Consider the following 17,648-nt stretch of genomic DNA (forward strand, 5'->3'; position numbering starts at 1 on the left):
TGTCCTTACAAATCATTTTCCTTTTTCTGATCTTCATCTTCTGCCAGTAGGACACATTTTTCCTTTTATAGCTCACCAAATTTTAATGTTTTTTACTCAGCCTAAAAAAAAACTAATTCAAAGAACAGCACAGTTTATGTAATATGGAATAACATCGGTGAAAGTATGCCACACGTGTAGATGCTTGTATATATCCTCACTCACCTGGTTGTTCTCAACGGTTGTTGATGTTTGCATATTAAATGCATATTTTCACAAAACAGTCTTGCCAGCAGATGTTCACTAGTGTAAGATATTCTACTTTTAATGTGCTGTTATTTACAGATTATAAAGTGTAATCATAACTCCCCCTTAGAGCTGATTTTCTCCTATATATTGTTTTTCTTCACTGGCGGCTGAATACACTGGTCACGCAGTGTCACATCCATTAGATTTAGCCTGTTTATCCAAATCCATGATGTAAACATCAGTTTGGGGTTCCATCATAATCACCCCCAGCCCGTTAACACCGCCAGCTTTCTCTCAACAGTGGCAGATGGTGTGTTTAATATGTCAGTGATTAATATGGACACAATTACAATGTGATCACAGAACCAGTGATAATGTGAGCCCCTCATTAACCAACACGCCCCACCCATTACTTCAGGGCTCTTCAGTCAAGTCTGTACCGTCATGGTAACAAGATAAGTGTTTCCCAAACTAACCCTACCCAACACAGCCGTATCAGCTTTCTCTATATGTGTAGGATGAAACTTCACTTTTGCAGCAGATTTAGCCGAAACACTGATCTGTTTCAACTCATTACCACATACCAGTAACACACGTAATTAACTTCTTTTCTTTTCTGTTTTCTTTTCTGCTTTTGTCTGAGTCACTCTGAAGGATCACGATCATGGGAATGTTTTCCATTTGTTCAGATGTCGTGCATTCCATGTCATGTCTGCTCAGTACACCAGGAAGTGAACAAACTGTTTGAGTCTGAGGTGTCCCAATGACAGAGGCAATAAATACATCACTTCCACTTTGATTGGGCAACAAAATTTGGCTCAAGAACAAGTTTTAGAAATTGTCTCACACTCCTACAGTTCAGAACCCTCATCAGATCAGGCCTAAATTTATCTGTTTTCCTTTGTATTGTTTGTACATAGTAACAACTCTTATGTAGTGAAGCTGGAAACAATAGGGAACATTTTTCACATGTGTGTCCATGTGCAGTGGAGCTCCAGGCCTCTTTTTAAACATGTTTTTAATCTTGTTTTAGGAGCAGATTATTTCTATTCTCCTACTCCCCCTTGTGGCTAAAGAATACTCTTGAGTGTCTGAAGTCTGAAGGAGTAAAAACATTTGTTTGTTTTTAGATTTCTATAGAGAAGAGTTTCACTGCAGATTCGTGCTTATTTATTAACAGTACTCAATCTGTCTCATAAGTAAGAGGAACCCACCCGTGACGTATCGCAAATCCCTCAAAACAGCTTTCCACCTCTTTCGGTGTTTACATATATGATCTCAGTTTGATCTGTGTCCTGACTGACCAATCGGAGGAGAGCGTGCCTGCAGATGGGGAGCAACAGAGGGATGCTGTTTAGCGTTGAGGGGTGGACAGGATCGTGAGGGACAGCAGGAATTAGGCTGCTGAGGATTAGCGTCTGAGCTCTGATTGTCTATTGGCTGCTGAGACCTTCTGCACTCTGCATGGATATGAAGTGACAAACAACATGATCAAAAACAAGCAGGCATCATCATCCTGTCATGAGCGTCCCAGGATGCTTTTCTAAACCGCGAACTGCGCTTTGAGGTCTTTCTTTAACACATTTTTGACGTAGTTTTGATTTTTCCTTAAGGGCATGTTAATTTGACATAAGAGATCAGATTATGGTTGTACTTCTGACTAATAACCACAGCGCTAATTTCCACTGCTTTCCAACAGTCTTCAAGAGGAAAGGTAAGTCAGAGCGGTACTTTGAAATGATCAGACAACACAGATGACTGGTTTATGACTGAGGCTGATTGCTCCTGTTTTGACTGTTGAGATTTCTCTGCTATCTGCATACGACTGGGACACACTGCATCACCTTCCTCTCCAGGCAATAAATTAATTTAGCTGTGTCATTCATCATATCTGTAGACAATAAAAGCCATTGTCATATAGAAGTGTCAGTTGTTGTGATTTATGGACCTGTCTTACTGACTGACTCACACCTGCTCTAAACTACATGAAAATAGGTGTATTTATAGGCAGTTTCTTCTTGGAATTTTCAACGCTAGGGCTCATGTAATGCTGTTACAGAAGAGATAATGGTTGAAATTAGTAGTGATCACTGACCACATGGCTGAAGGGGCTAATTCCAGCGTGGCTTTACAGTGACAGTGCAAACAGAAGTGGCTAAATGTAGAGCAGCTGTCACATTACATAAAAGTGTCTGAGCAGGTTGTTAACTGAGTGATCCCAGACAGTGCCCCAGAGCGACGAGGGCACCATATGCATTACTTAACCATGATGCATAAACCCACAGGGTGCCACCGAGCTGCTGTTGCACATTATTTCATTTTATGTTTGTGTTGTGTTTAAATGCTATTAATTCGACCATAAAATGCATTTTTTAATTTGCACCAGAACCAAACCAAATGCATGTTGATTATGCATGACAATGCAGATTGTGTATATTGTGTGCATAGCTTAATTTATTTATTTAGTATTATGTATGGCAAGATGGACGCAGCGGATATTGTATTTATGTGAATACGGGAGTGACTGGTGGATTGCGTTAGCATTTTTACAGCTTAAAAACCCATTTCCTGTATCTGTATCATATTTAAGAACTTTTGTCTGGACTCGCTGTAATCCAGATATATAAATTTTTAATGTATAATAGTGTTGATAAAAGCATGTTTCATACAATATGCATATCAAAGTGCTTCACAGTGCAAGATAGGGTTAAGTGAAATAGTCAAAAACGTAAATCTGCAACAAAAAGAACTTGCAAGGGTGTCAATTTGCATAATTTGTTCCAAAAATAAAAACAATTTTTAATAAAATAAAACACTGCTGTAATCTCACGTTTTATTACTTTTTTGCTCAGGTCTTACACCACTTAAAAACATCATAAAATGAAAATAAACATATGGTTGATAAGAGGATAATCAGGTTTTCATCATGCTTTAAGTTAAAATATGATTGATATACCTACAATTCTTTAGTTAATCTTCAAAGCTTATAATATTTGGATATTTGAGGTACTTTGTAATTACTTAAAAAATGTAACTAACACTTTGTAGGTTTGTGAGCAGAATTATTTGCATATAATTTGAATTACTTAACATTCTAACTCTAGTATTTTTTTTTAAATTAGATATTGCTGGTATGAGAGAAAATGTGCGATACCTCACATACCGGTTCAGTGGTAGATTTTTTTTTCCCTTGTCATTAGCTGTCTTGTCACTCATCCTCTAATGTACTAACTAATCAGATATTTACTGTTCTTGTACTTAAATGTGTCTGACAGAAACCGTATTGCTCCTGCTGTGTCCATATGGCCACCTTATCTACTGTAACAGTAACACTCAGGCTTGACTTGATCCAGGCTGATCCCCTTGTCCCCTCTCTCTGCTTCAAGCTGTCCCAAAGCGAGATGATGACAAGACCCCGACACCCCCCTTGATCCAGGAGAATGTGTTCATTGAGGCCAGCAGGCCCAAGTACCTGGAGGACCTTCACACAGAGGCTCTGGAAGGATTGAAAATGATGCAACAAGAAGGTACAAAACTAATGTGATACAGTCAGACGTTTCAACACTAAATTAGAGGTTTCCAATGCCAACATGTTGATAACTGTCTCCAAATTGCATAAGAGGGAGTGCTACCAGGAATTATAAATGTCATATTAAATCTAAAGTGATCCTTATCTCTTTGCAGAAACCAATAATGGAGTGGAGTACCAGGACAATGAAAGCACAATTGTAAGTGAAATATCACCCTCAGATGATTATTTATTAAATACAAAACAACTAACAAGAAGCTGTGTTTGTGCTCCTTCTAGTCGACGACGACAGGCCAAGCAGATGTGGATGGTGGGGGGTTCATGTCCGACAGCACCATTCCTGATACATCCTCTGTTGTCTCTGTACAATCGTCTGTGTCCTCAAGATCTTCACGTTCCGGACTCACTCGGCAAGGTACTTCAGACGAACATAAAACTGAACATAAAAACTGCTACACGCAACTTAGTTATTAAAGAACATATGATGAACCTTTTTTCTGTTTCTGTTTCTTCTGTGTGCTCAGGATCAACATTCAGGCCATTGAACTCTGGGAAAAAGTCAGACAAGGCAAAGAGGAGAAAACACAGAAAGACCATTGTGGGTATTCCACATCATGTTCAGAAAGAACTTGGTAAGCAGCACATCTGTTAAAATAAGTGTTAAAATTCTGTGTGTTAATTAAAATTATCTTAATATTGACATTTACACAAATATACTGTATGGACACAAATATTGGGACTCATTACACCTACATCTTGTGTGGTTTATTAGGATATTTCAGATTAAAATGAATGAATGTTAAATTGACATATCATTTAAGTGTTAAGGCTTTTTCCCCTAAGTTAACGTGGAGGAAACTGACTATTTTTGGTTGAAAATGATTATTTATGGTCAGAACATGACAAATATTTCAGATATCTATCGGTAGAATATTTTAAACTATTATAATGAAAAAAAAACCTCAACATTGAATAAAGTTAAAACCAAATTCTGAAGCATTTTGCAAACATTTTTGGTGACAATGTTAAAAATTAAAGTTGAAGAAGGGAAATGAAATTGATATAAAGGGATGGCTGAGGCTTTGCTGAATCATGGTTGAATTTAGCTGGAATAGCATATATTAAATTAGAGCATACTGTTACAATTAAGGAATAAAGGAGATGAAATAGTTTGATAAAGTGAAATAAAGTTGGAAGAGCTAAAAAGGCTTAAAGCACAAAAGTTTGACAAAGTTAAGTTAATGCACAAGTGGAAATCAGATGAAAACTTTGTCAAGGTGAAAAAATAAAGTTGAAAAAGATGTAATAGTTTAATTCAGAGATTACTATCAAAGTGAAAAAACAAAACCCTCAAGATTAAATTTTTATTGGAATGATGTAAAATATATTATAATCATTTTTTAGCCCAGCTTCCTGTTGAAATGCCTGAATTCAATTTGTCCCAATACTTTTGTCCATATACTCTAATGTGACAATAGTGAATTCATATTGTCAATGAATCAGTCAGTTTTAAAGTGCAGAGTCACTACATGGCATGATCCCAATATGTTCCAATTAAAATATGTGAAGAAAACAAACACCAGAGAAATAAAATAAACATAAGATCACAGCCTTATTAAAATTAAACATTATGATACATTACGTTTGTTGTAATTAGATACATATATATGTTAAAAAAAAAAAAAATCTGACTGACTGCTGCCTTTTTTATATTTACTGATCACTATTTTAATTCTGAATCCAAGTAATCCTAATTTCTTCTCCTGTGTTCCCTCAGGGCTGGACAGAGCAGCCTGGGCGCTAACTCAGAGGTTAGATGAGGAACAGCTTTTTAATGGTGAGACTGTTGAAAGCCCCACCACAGAGTCACAGTCAGAGGATGCTTCCAGTCCTCAGGATGGGAAAGTCATCAACCCCCTAAGCAACGACCAAGTTGAGCAGCTCAGCGCCGCCCATGCTGGACATAGGGACGACCTGGCCCTGCTGCAACGCTTGGGTCCCAACTTTTCAGGCGAAGAGAGGCCTCGGTCCCTGGCCGTTCCCTGGCTGACCACTCCTGGAGAGCCACCCAGCCCCGTCATGTCCATGTCACCCCAGGCCGCCTACCTGTCCAAAATCATTCCCAATGCCGTGTTGCCACCCTCTATTGAAGTGGTGGAAATCAGCCGTGGACGAAGCCGCAACAGCGTCCGCACTGTCAGCAAGAGCAGTCTTCTCCTGTCCAGCCCAGCTCCCTCCCGTGCTTCCTCCAGAGCATCTTCTTCCAGGACCACTTCCTCCCGAGGATCTACCCTCACCTCTGCCTCCCGCCACAACCACCCCAATCTGTCTGACAGTTCATGTTGGAGTAACTCTGAATCCTCTGAGACCTTGGTGTCCGATTCCTCCACCATTTCCAGCAGCAGTTTGCCCAGAAAAAATAAGGCACAGAATGGAGAAGCCTCTGGAAAGGAAGACAAAAACAGTGTTCATTCCTCCACTGGTAAATGTACCTCCAATGGCAAGATCATTGGTAAAGGAGAGGAGACCAAGAAAGAAGGGCCTTTTGTGCGGAGTCTTTCTGTCATGAAGTCCAAGAGGGCTCCTCCTCCACCAAGCCGCTCATATTCTCTCCACAATAAGATGAAGCGACGGTCACGTGATTTGGCAGAGTTACGGATAATTTCCACCACAAGTGAGAGCAATGAGATGAGCAAACCTTCGTCTTCTGTGTCCTCCAGGATCGCAGAAAGCCCAGGCTATAATGCTGACACCAGTTCTCTGGATGAATCTACAGGCTCTATTACACCCAGTCCAGGCAAAACCCAACTGCAGAACTCCAATTTGAAAAAGGTTGAGGAAAGTGTTACTAAAGATGCTGCAAATGAGAAGAAACAACCACTTCAGGAGAATAAGCAAGGCAAAGTCATCTCCCCTTCCAGTGGTTACTCCAGCCAAGATGGCACATCCCCACAATTTTCTAAACAACCTAGCAGCTCATCTCCGAGACACAAAAAGAGTATCTTAGCTAAACTTCAGAAGTTATTTCCTGGATCCACTCATGCTGGTCCATCTCTTCCTCCTCTCACACAGTCAGAGGTATCTGAAAACACAAGCTGTTCAGTGAGTACTGTCAGTGAGAGCCCCTCAGTAAGGGCTTTGAGAGAACTCTTTAACATCCCTCCACCACCTAAAGTACATGCACCTCCAGCCCCTCCTCCAGAAGTATGGGCTCACAGCAAGCGTAGCTTTGAGTTGCTGTTGGGACCCCCAGCACCTGATAATGTTTATGCCATCATAAAGAAGAATCCAAAAGACAGGAGACAACAGAGGCAGTCTCCTTCTGCATCTACAGAGAGCTCTGTCAAGAGTTTGGCAGGAGAAAGAAAACAGAAGAAAGAGACTGTAACTGGGGAGAAAGTTCAAGAAAGTCAAGAAGGGATTTTGAATGTAGAGAATCAAAAAGACAACAATGAAAGATTGGCTCAAAAGAAAGTAGGTCTGAATGACAAAATTACAGAAAAAGATGAGAAAGTAAGAGTAAGTGAAATATTAAATGGGATGATAGTGAAGGCTGTAGAGAAACGTGAAGAAAGACTCGCAGCAGAGAGAGAAGAAAGCCAAAAGACATGTGCACAAGCTACAGAGACAAAAGCAAACATAGATGCGTCACCTGCCATTTCATTAGTACACATTTCTACATCTCCCTCTCCTCATTCGTCCAAACAAATGGCAGAGGTGAATTCCACCACATCGGTACAACATACTGTGTCTCCTGAAACATCCTGGCCACCACCACCTCCGCCAATGACACAAGCAGGCCTCAGTAGCCCGGATGAAACCGATTTTCCCCTTCCACCTCCACCATTTTTTAATGAGGATGGATTAGTTACACCTGTTCAGACATCGCTAGAGAATGCAAGTCCTAATACAGCAATGTCATGTACAACAACGTCTGTTATATCAGCAGTGAGTAATAAAGTTGTCACAGTTACTGAACCACCTAAAACCAGCACTTCTCAGGGAATCACACCCCCACCCCTAAATATCCCTCCTCCCCCACCTTACGCAGCTCCCCCTCCACCAGGTAAAGCAGCCTCCCCTTCTCCACCACCAGCTGAGGTTTGTCCTGTAAAGACTAAAGAAGTCTCTCCTCCCCTTGTAAATGAAGTCACCTATAAGACAGTAGTACCCCTTTCACCAATTGAGGAGGTTTCCCCGCCATCAAGTAAAGAAATCTCTTTTCCACCACCTAAAGAAATTCCTCCTCCGCCAACTAAAGAAATCCTTTTACCACCACCTAAACAAATTCCTCCACCACCACCACCAAAAGAAATCTCCTTTCTACCACCTAAAGAAATTCCTCCTCCGCCAACTAAAGAAATCCTTTTACCACCACCTAAACAAATTCCTCCTCCACCACCACCAAAAGAAATCTCCTTTCCACCACCTAAAGAAATTCCTCCTCCGCCAACTGAAGAAATCTGTTTTCCACCACCTAAAGAAGTCTCTCCTCCACCACTGCCAAAAGAAGTCTCTCTTCTACCACCTAAAGACATTCCTCCACCACCACCAAAGGTCTCTCTTCCACCACCTAAAGATGTATCTTCTACACTAGCAGTAGAAATCTCTCCTCCACCACCAACAGAAATCTCTCCTCCACCACCAACAGAAATCTCTCCTCCACAACCTAAAGAAATACCTGCTCCACCACCAAAAGAAGTCTTTCTTCTACCACCTAAAGACATTCCTCCATCACCACCAAAAGAAGTCTTTCTTCTACCACCTAAAGACATTCCTCCATCACCACCAAAAGAAGTTTCTCTTCTACCACCTAAAGACATACCACCACAGATCTCTCTTCCACCACCTAAAGATGTATCTTCTACACTAGCAGTAGAAATCTCTCCTCCACCACCAACAGAAATCTCTCCTCCACCACCAACAGAAATCTCTCCCCCACAACCTAAAGAAATTCCTGCTCCACCACCAAAAGAAGTCTTTCTTCTACCACCTAAAGACATTCCTCCATCACCACCTAAAGAAGTCTCTCTTTTACCACCTAAAGAAATTCCTCCACCACCTAAAGAAGTCACTCTTCCACCACCTGAAGAAATATCTCCTATCCTAGCACTAGAAGTCTCTCCTCCACCACCAACAACAGAAAGCTCTTCTCCACAACCTAAAGAAATTCCTTTTCAACCACCAAACGAAGCTTCTTCATCACCACCAAAAGATGTCTCTCTTCCATCACCTAAAGAAATCCCCCCTCCACCAACAAACAAAGTCTCTTCTCCACAATGTATTGAGGCTTCCCTTGTGATGCCTGAAGACGTTAGTCCTGCTGTTACAGAAGTCCCCCCTCCCCTTGTTAAAGAGATCCCCACCACACTAGAAACAGCAGCCCCTCCTCCACCAGTTGATGAGGTTTGTCCTCTGGTTGTTGAGGTGTCCTCTTTGCCACCTGAAAAGGGCTGTGTTTTGCCTGCTGAAGAAGCTGTTCCTCCAGGGGTTCCAAAAGATATTTGCCCATCTTCTGAAGAGGCACCATCTATTTGCAAACCTGCAGAACCTGACAATATCACTAGCATTCCATCAGAATCCCTTGACCCTGTCCCACCACTTCAGTCAGAACTAGTTCCATCAGAAGAGGAGAATGATCTTCCACAGGAAAGCATCCCCACTGAACCTGGAACTAACCCCTCATCATACAACAGTATTCTCACTCCTCCAAAGAGTATTCCACCCCCACCTCCTTTAGAGGTTTTCCCTACTCTTAAGGATGTACCCCAGGAGGCCACACCTTCAACTGAAGTCTCTGTCCCCTCTCCTGCACTAGAAAAAACAGAAGAACCTGCTCCCTCACTTGTAAACATTCCTGTATCTCCACCCGTACCTGAGGAGGATCTTACCAGCATTACGCATCAGCCAAGCTCTGTGACCACAGAAAACCAAAGCAAAGAGCCAGTCTCTGCCTCAGCTGGACAAGAGGAGCCCACTCCAATCACAATGCCCTCCCTTGTTCAGATGGTTCAGTCTGTTAATAGCAGTCCTGAACCTCCAAAATCTGACACCCAACCACAGCCTGAGGTCACAATGAGACCCCACATCCCAACCTCGTCTGCCAGTGCTGAGGCTCCTCAGAAGCCCATCAGACGGTCACTAATTGTGTCGTCTCCTACATCCACGGTTCCACCTCCCATAGTCACTTCTCAACCAGCTCTCCCCAATGAGCAGTCTGTGTCAGTTCCACCAACATCAACCACAGTCCGTTCTCCAACGAAAAAGTCTCCTCCTGCCGTGACTGTAACTCCTTCCATGAATCTACAGGAGGTCATCCGCATGAGGACAGCAGCCCGGTCGAAGGATGGCCCTTCATCTCGACTCAGCCTGCACTCACCTACATCACCAATAGGTGGAGACATCCACAAGTCTCCCTCCAGCACAGCAAGCTTTATCTTCTCTAAAAGCAACAAGAGGGTAGTGATCGAGACCAAACCTGATGTCAAAGCAGCTTCTGAAAAGAAAACAGAGGTGTCCTCTGTAACAAAGATTAGTGAAACAGAGTCAGTGAAGAAGGGAATGAAAGTGCCACCACCTGTAGCTAAGAAACCCAAAGCAAAGGCCAAAGAGATGGAGACTGGTGAAGAAGTGGACCAAACTGCTGGACAGGAGGCAAAGACAGAAAGTATCAAGGGTAAGACACAGAAGTGTTTTTCAGGTGCATGAAGACACAATTATTGAATCATATTTTGTAGTACTAATTCTGTTTTCATTCCACATCTTCAGATACTGCAGAGAAACAGAATGGGACAGCAGGTACTGTTGGAGGACAACAGACGCCATTAACATGATTAAGACTGAAGGAGACTTGAGAAAGACTTACTAGAAAAAGTTTGTTACAAGTGAGTCTCTATATATGAGACAAAACTGTATTTGAATAGATGAAATGCATATTTCCCATATAGCATTTTCTGGATTTTTAAGACAAATCCTTTGAAATTGTTATTACTGGTGTGGGTCTTCATTTCTGCAAGTACTCATTTTGCATTTAATGAGAGTAAATACAGTATACTTTCTATACCAGAAGGGTTCTTTGAGCTTTACTGTTGCAAGAGGTGGGAATATACCACCATCTAGTGTCAGACAATGATTGTACAACCTGTGTCCTGCTGAATCAGCTTGTAGTCAGTACTACTCGAAATGGGACTTTTGGGTGCTCGTCTGTAAATATAGCACGAAATGTAAATTCTGCAAATCCAGATATCCAGTAAATTCTGTTCCAAATGAGTTTTCACACCAGTTATATTTGTTAAAAATATAATCTTAAGTTATTTTATGTTCACTTGGAGATTCTCTTTTCGAAGTTGTGTGAAACCCTAATCATACAATATGAATCAGTTCTGTTGTATAGCTCTTAATCATATTCAGTTTTATGTTGTCTTGTCAAAAATCCCATGTGTCATTATTTCATGATTCAAAGCTGCATGACAAAGTCACAAACGATGAACAGATATGTTCAGTAATAGAAAAATCATTATTTTGGTGCACATTTTCTGCTGCTTTTGTTACTGATAAGAGGCTTTGCCTGTTTCCTGTTTTTGCTCAGACAGTGGGATATTTCTGTTATGTCATTCAAACTGGTTTCAGAGACTAATGTAATAATCATTTATATCTGAAAGAATAAAGACTTATGCAAAGAAACTCACAAAAATGACTGCAAAATAGCTTTTTTTTTTCTCTTACACTTGCTTTTAGACATTTCATAAGTTCTTTACACTTATAGACAGCTGGAATTTATATTTGTGTGGTGTAGTAATCGTCAGCAACATTTACAATTTATGCAAAAAAAAGGGGAGGAGTTAAAATCATAGTTTTGCAATTACTACATCTCAGTCTTGAAATAACTCAAAGAATGCTATGAAAATTTAGAATGTTATTGAAGCAAAATATTTATTAAGTGAAAAACTACAGCCCCCATGTGAAATACCAGGTCGTTTCCTTTTCATCCATTACATCCACTAGACCATCACCACTTTCCCACTCCACATCTGAGACTTCCACCCCCTCATCCTTCACTCTCCCACCTCTATTTTCTCTGATTTCTTCCTCTCTTTCAGAGTTTAGCACTACTTCTAATTTTGGATTTTGCTCAAATTGAAGCCACTGAAATTCTGTTCCATCTTTGTTACGATGCACTGTCTCTAAATCTAAGATCTCATCTTCCCTTTCATTACATTTTTCCTCTTCTTTGTCATAGCCTGAAAAGTCATCTTCATACCACGACCCATCTTCTCCAAACTCATTTGAATCCTTTACTTCAAACTCTTTACTCTCCTCAAATATAATCCCATCTCCAAACTCAAATCTTTCCATCTCAGGTTCTGTCACCCCACTTTCATCTTCTTTTTCCCTTTTGTCGAACTCCATCTCACTTTGCCACTGATTATCATGACTGTGGAGCTCAGAGTCATGAGTCTCTCTGGTCTCGTCCACTTCCCTCATGCTGACCACGGAGGGACTAATTGGTTGAAGGTCGTCATCTGTATGCAGCTGATTGGAGACCAACAAGGACCCGCTGGCAGAGCCTTAAAGGAATTAAAGGAGATGTCACTTTTAATGATCTAGTTAGAATTACTTTGACCTAAGCTGGTCCACACTACTGGCACCATAGTCAAATTAAAGAACCCACAAAATTTGATCAAAGCTAGCCTCAGTCAGAATCAACAGTGGAAGAAGTACTGAGAACTTTTACAGTAAATATAAAACTAATACCAAAGTGTAAAAACAGTGAATAAAGGTTTTGCATCCAGTATTTAAGTAATAAAGAACATTAAAGTTGTCATTTTGCACCAAAATGGTCCCTCTATGTTTTACTATTACATGTGATTGCATGATGCATTTTAATGCTGTAGATATTTAAGGGTGTGTTTATTTGAATGATTTTATGTTATGTAATGCATCATATTCTCTATGATCCTGTTTGTAGCATCTCTGTCCTCTGACGACCACATATATCTATAAAGCCAACTTTTTATGAGAAAAACAGGTCTATTATCAGCTTTGTAGTAATGTATTTTCCAATTAATCCAACAAGGTTTTTGAAGAGGTAGGGGATGTAACATGACTAAAGCTGCTAGATAAATGTGGAGCAATATTTGTCTCTGAGATGAAGTGGAGCAGAAGTGTAAGGTAAAATAAAAAAGGAGATGCTCAAAGACTTTCCATAACTGATCAGCAATAACATTACGACCACTGACAGGGACAGCAGTATTTATTTTGATTATCTCATTACAATGGGATATAATGATATGTTAGGCAGCAAGCGAACATCTAGACCTCAAAGTTGATGTGTTAGAAACAGCAAAAATGGCATGAGTATGAATCTATGCAACTTTGACGAGGGATAAATTGTGATGGTCAAATCACTGGGTCAAAGTGTCTCTAGATCTTGTTGTTCATTCCCAGTGTTTAGTACCTACCAAAAGTGTAGGTCTAAAGAACACACAGATCTCCACCACTCGAGCATCTATGAGATGACAATATTATTACCACCTGTCTACTAGGTTGTGCTTTTTCCATAAAAACAGCTCTGACCTGAGGCCTAGACTCCATCAGACCTCTGAAGGTGTGCTGTGGTATCTGGATCACGGCGTTAGCAGCAGATCCCTGAAGTCCTGGAAGTAGAGAGGTGGGGATTCCATGGATCATATTTATTTGTCCAACTGGTCTGAGATTGGGATGTCCTACCTTAGTCCATTTTTGGGCGGTACTTACCACTGCAGACCAAGAACACTCAATCAGACCTGCTGTTGTGGAGATGTTCTGACCCGTCATCATCATTACAATATGGACCTGGTCAAAGTCACTCAGGTCCTTACATTGCTCATTTTTCTGCTTCCAACACATCAGTTTTGAGAACTAGATGTTCTCTTGCTGCCTAATTTATCCCACTTGTAATGAAATAGTCAATATTATTACCACGTCTCCTGTCAGTGGTCAGAATGTTTTGACTGATCAGTGTTTATCAGCTATTTCTTTAACACATCAAACTTCACAGACCTTCCATCATGGCCCTGCGAGGTTTAGAAGTCACACACTGGAAATCACAGCAGTCGCATATGGAGTTATCACCAGAAAGGGCCTCCCAACTATAATGGCAAAGGGGAAATAATAAACCAGTAACAGCTGAAGTAAAAGTCAGCAATGCAGTCCTTGGGTAGAAAATTATATTATAGTCTTAAGGTTCACCTGTTGTGTCTGTATGTGCAGGATTTGTGAGCAGGACCTGGGTCAGCTGATGTGGCAAACAGTTTGCACTTTATTCTGATCTGAAAACGGAATCAGTGTTGAACTGGATTGCATTTGCATTAATGTTCTGTAAATAATATTTCTCCATGCTCACCTCCGAGTCGGGGTCAGGGGTAAACTGGAAGGCCTTTAGGGAGAATCGCAGGCTCTTATCTGTCCTGGAAATGAACTCAGACGCTCCTGGGTCACTCTTACTGTCCAATAAACAGCTGGAAAACAAACATGTCACTGTATATGTCATATCATGTGGATATTTAAATCAGGACACAAGGCTACAGTCGAGGGATATAAAATGTGTTGCTGTTCACAATACTTACCCGTAATTGTCAATAATGGCAAATTTAAGGGTTGGTTTAGATCCACTGGAGGGATATGCATAACAGCTGTTGATGTATAGTCTTTTTCCAGTGGGTAGACGAGGAGCAGAGATCTGGAGGTTTACTGTTTGTCCAAGCTGGAACACCTGGGACTTGACTGGGCCACTCCATGTATCTCAGAGTTAAACAAAAGTGTTACATAGTTTACTAGTTCCAAACACATACAGGGGTCTTTACATTGTTAATGGAGAGACAATCTGCATTTCTTTACACATACCATCCATCAACTCAATCTGGAAGTAATTCATATGTCCTTTCAGAATTTTGTACGCAACAGCAGTTTTCCAGGTGGGCTGAACAGCTAGTTGGTGCACATGATGATTCCTGTACAATATTTAAAGACTGTGTATAGAGGTCAAGACCACCAGCAAATGATGAAAATAGCTGAGAAATAAAACGTACCTTTGATAACGACACTCAATGTGGACACTGATCTTGTGCGCTCCGCTTGGAAATCGTTTTAGAGAAGGTTGGTAATGGAGCACAAACTTGTAGACCAGGTAATCGAGTGATAACTGTCACAGAGGAGGTGTAGGGCAAGCTTTGAGTAAAATAACATGACAGTTCAAGGAATAAGTGACATATGGCAAGTCGTTTTAACATTTTATCCAACCACAGTCCTATCTGTAATTACATTTTAGATAGTCATAATAGCATTTCTCCTAGTCTGAAATGTATTCTAACCACTGTAGTCAGGATGTTAATTAAAGATGTCCACAATAACATTCTTTGTAGTAGAACTTGTATTTAAAGATATAACGCTTTATTACTCCCAGTTAAATTTCAATTCAATATATCTTAAAATCCTTAAAAACTGTAAGTGGCCATGCAAACATTTAATAGCTAGACTGGATATGTATTACAGATATCTGAAATTTCAGTTCTTTCTAGTCAAAAAGAACATTTCAGATATGACATTCTTCCTTGGAGAAATGATGTCACTTTTGCCATTCATGTGTATTGGGCTTTCAGTTTCAGATATGCACAATTACATTTTGGATATCTAGAATGAACATTCTGGATATCTGTAATAGAATTCTCCCTAGTCAAAATTAACATTTCAGATATCTACAATGACATTCTTCCTATCCACAACTGTCATTTCAGATATCCAAAATGAAAAATTATTCCAGATATCCAGAATGCAGATATCAGCAATACATTTGAGGACATGTCAAATTACATTTTACTGGTCATTATTTTGATTTTAGATATCGGAAATTACATTTTTACTAGTCATAATAGGAATTGGGGATATCCATGATGACATTTTTACTAGTCACAATGTATTTTGGATAGTCAAAATTGCATTCTGGATATTTTGGAATAATTTTTCCTTTTGAATATCTGAAATGACAATTGTGGATAGGAAGAATGTCATTGTAGATATCTGAAATGTTCATTTTGACTAGGAAGAATTCTATTACAGATACCCAGAATTTTCATTCTAGATATCCAAAATGGAATTGTGCATATCTGAAATTGAAAGCCCAACATGAATGGCAAAAGTGACGTCATTTCTCCAAGGAAGAATGTCATTGCAGATATCTGAAATGTTCTTTTTGACTAGGGAGAACTGAATTATGGATTTTTATTATTTTTTTTAATTATTGATTTATTTCGAATACAAGCTTTCTGATGGCTACTAATTGACTTCTTTGCATAACATAATACAGAAATGAAAATTCAAGGAAGCAAAAACTAATAATACACACAAAAAAGAAAAAGAGTCATATTCGAAAAGGAGTGAAAAGAAGCATTGCTTATTATCTCTCAGCCCTGCAGTACATATTCTGTCTAGCTCAGGGGTGTCAAACTCATTTTAGTTCAGGGCCCATATACAGCCTAATATGATATAAAGTGGGCCGGACCAGTAAAATAATATAAATAATAGGATAATAACTTTTGAGTGAAAAAAGTAAAATTCTGTAATGAAAATGTTTAAATCTATGAATTGCACTCAAACAAATATGAACCACCTGTAAATTCTTAAGAAAAATAAGTACAATTTTAACAATATTACGCCTTAGTTTATCATTTATACATGGGAATCACAACTTAGAGATCAAAAGTACAAAACATTTAATAACAGGGAGAATATTATTAAAATTCCACATACTTCTCTTAAGAGATTTTAGGTTATTCAGGTTTTTTTTTTTCTAAAAGACTAGTCTGTAAATGTAAATATTCTTGTGTAATGTAACTTTTTTTTTACACTAAAACAAAGAGAAAAATTTACAGTTTTTATTATTTATAGGTTGTTGTGATAGTATTTTATAGTATTTTATTGTGATCCACTTTAGACTGAATTGACCAATAAATAAATAAATAAATAAAATCCTTGCTTGTTAATATCTTCAGTGTAATTTCTGCATTTCACAAATTCACCCCAGGGGCCGGATTGGACCCTTTGGCGGGCCGGATTTGGCCCCCGAGCCGGATGTTTGACACCTGTGGTCTAGCTATTAAATGTTAACACAACTTGCAATAAGTGTCATTTCTGCACATATTTTACCTCACGCCGGACATTGCAGGCAGTCAGAGGATAGGTGAAGAGCAGGTCACCATAAGGTTCGAGGACCCCGTTACTTCTGCAGGTGTTGCCCAACCTCAGCTCTCCTGCACGTGCACCCAGGCCATAGAAAGCAGGTTTGACCCGGACCACCACGTCAGACGCCCCGCAGGTGACAGAGACATCCGGGACGTACGCGAAGTCCGACTGGGTGTCTGACTCGGGCTTTTCCGGAGACACTGTCCGAGCTGTGACAGGTGTCGGAGGGTCATACTGTCCTGGAGGTGCAGCGGACCTCTGAGAAGACTTTGCGTCGCCGGTTGTTGTTGATTTGACTGCGTCGTGTTTGGATTTTGGAGAACCTGATGTGGAAACCTTCTTCCTCCTGAGAACAAATGAGGATTCATGGGTGTTTTCTGCAGCACTGAGGAGGCCAAGTGTTAAAACACTCCACAAAATATACAGTTTCCACTTTGTTTTCATCGCAACTAACTATTCTTTCTGGCGTTTTCTCTTTAATCTGTGCGTAAAAGCGCGTCTCGGTCACAGCTGGAGCAAATTAAAGGCGGGTTTTGATTGGTAGCCTGGCGTCCAATCAAAACGTGAATTTAAGCTTCTCTTCCTGGATCTTCACCTTTAGTGATGGGAATTCCGGCTCTTTTTAGAGAACCGGCTCTTTTGGCTCGGCTCACTTAAAGAGCCGGCTCTTTCG

The 17,648-nt window shown here is 40.1% G+C and overlaps 2 protein-coding genes across 7 annotated transcripts in view; one reads left to right on the top strand and one right to left on the bottom strand.

Moving 5' to 3' along the window:
• The window catches only part of LOC115413474 (titin-like), a 30,850-nt gene extending 19,410 nt beyond the window's left edge, over window positions 1-11,440 (top strand). For 3 of the 6 annotated variants that reach the window (XM_030126333.1, XM_030126334.1, XM_030126336.1), the window contains exons 3-8: window positions 3,615-3,755; window positions 3,913-3,956; window positions 4,037-4,172; window positions 4,282-4,389; window positions 5,535-10,433; window positions 10,526-11,440. In XM_030126333.1, the coding sequence (XP_029982193.1) occupies window positions 3,615-3,755; window positions 3,913-3,956; window positions 4,037-4,172; window positions 4,282-4,389; window positions 5,535-10,433; window positions 10,526-10,590 (5,393 nt within the window). In that variant the 3' untranslated portion in view covers window positions 10,591-11,440. Of the gene's footprint in view, window positions 1-1,614; window positions 1,943-3,614; window positions 3,756-3,912; window positions 3,957-4,036; window positions 4,173-4,281; window positions 4,390-5,534; window positions 10,434-10,525 lie in introns of those variants that run through there. The other 3 variants (XM_030126338.1, XM_030126337.1, XM_030126339.1) reach the window with 3 other exon arrangements.
• Window positions 11,441-11,704: 264 nt separating this feature from the next.
• On the bottom strand, window positions 11,705-17,419 carry LOC115414018 (zona pellucida sperm-binding protein 3-like). The gene is made up of 8 exons (XM_030127204.1): window positions 16,940-17,419; window positions 14,827-14,939; window positions 14,642-14,748; window positions 14,365-14,539; window positions 14,142-14,256; window positions 13,988-14,067; window positions 13,799-13,887; window positions 11,705-12,324 (listed from the first exon to the last, which is right to left on the bottom strand). Exons 1-8 carry the CDS (start codon window positions 17,417-17,419, stop codon window positions 11,705-11,707), a joined length of 1,779 nt encoding a protein of 592 aa, XP_029983064.1.
• Between the last annotated feature and the right edge of the window lie 229 nt (window positions 17,420-17,648).

This window comes from Sphaeramia orbicularis, chromosome 22 (genome assembly GCF_902148855.1).
Source record: "Sphaeramia orbicularis chromosome 22, fSphaOr1.1, whole genome shotgun sequence".
NCBI lineage: Eukaryota > Metazoa > Chordata > Actinopteri > Kurtiformes > Apogonidae > Sphaeramia > Sphaeramia orbicularis.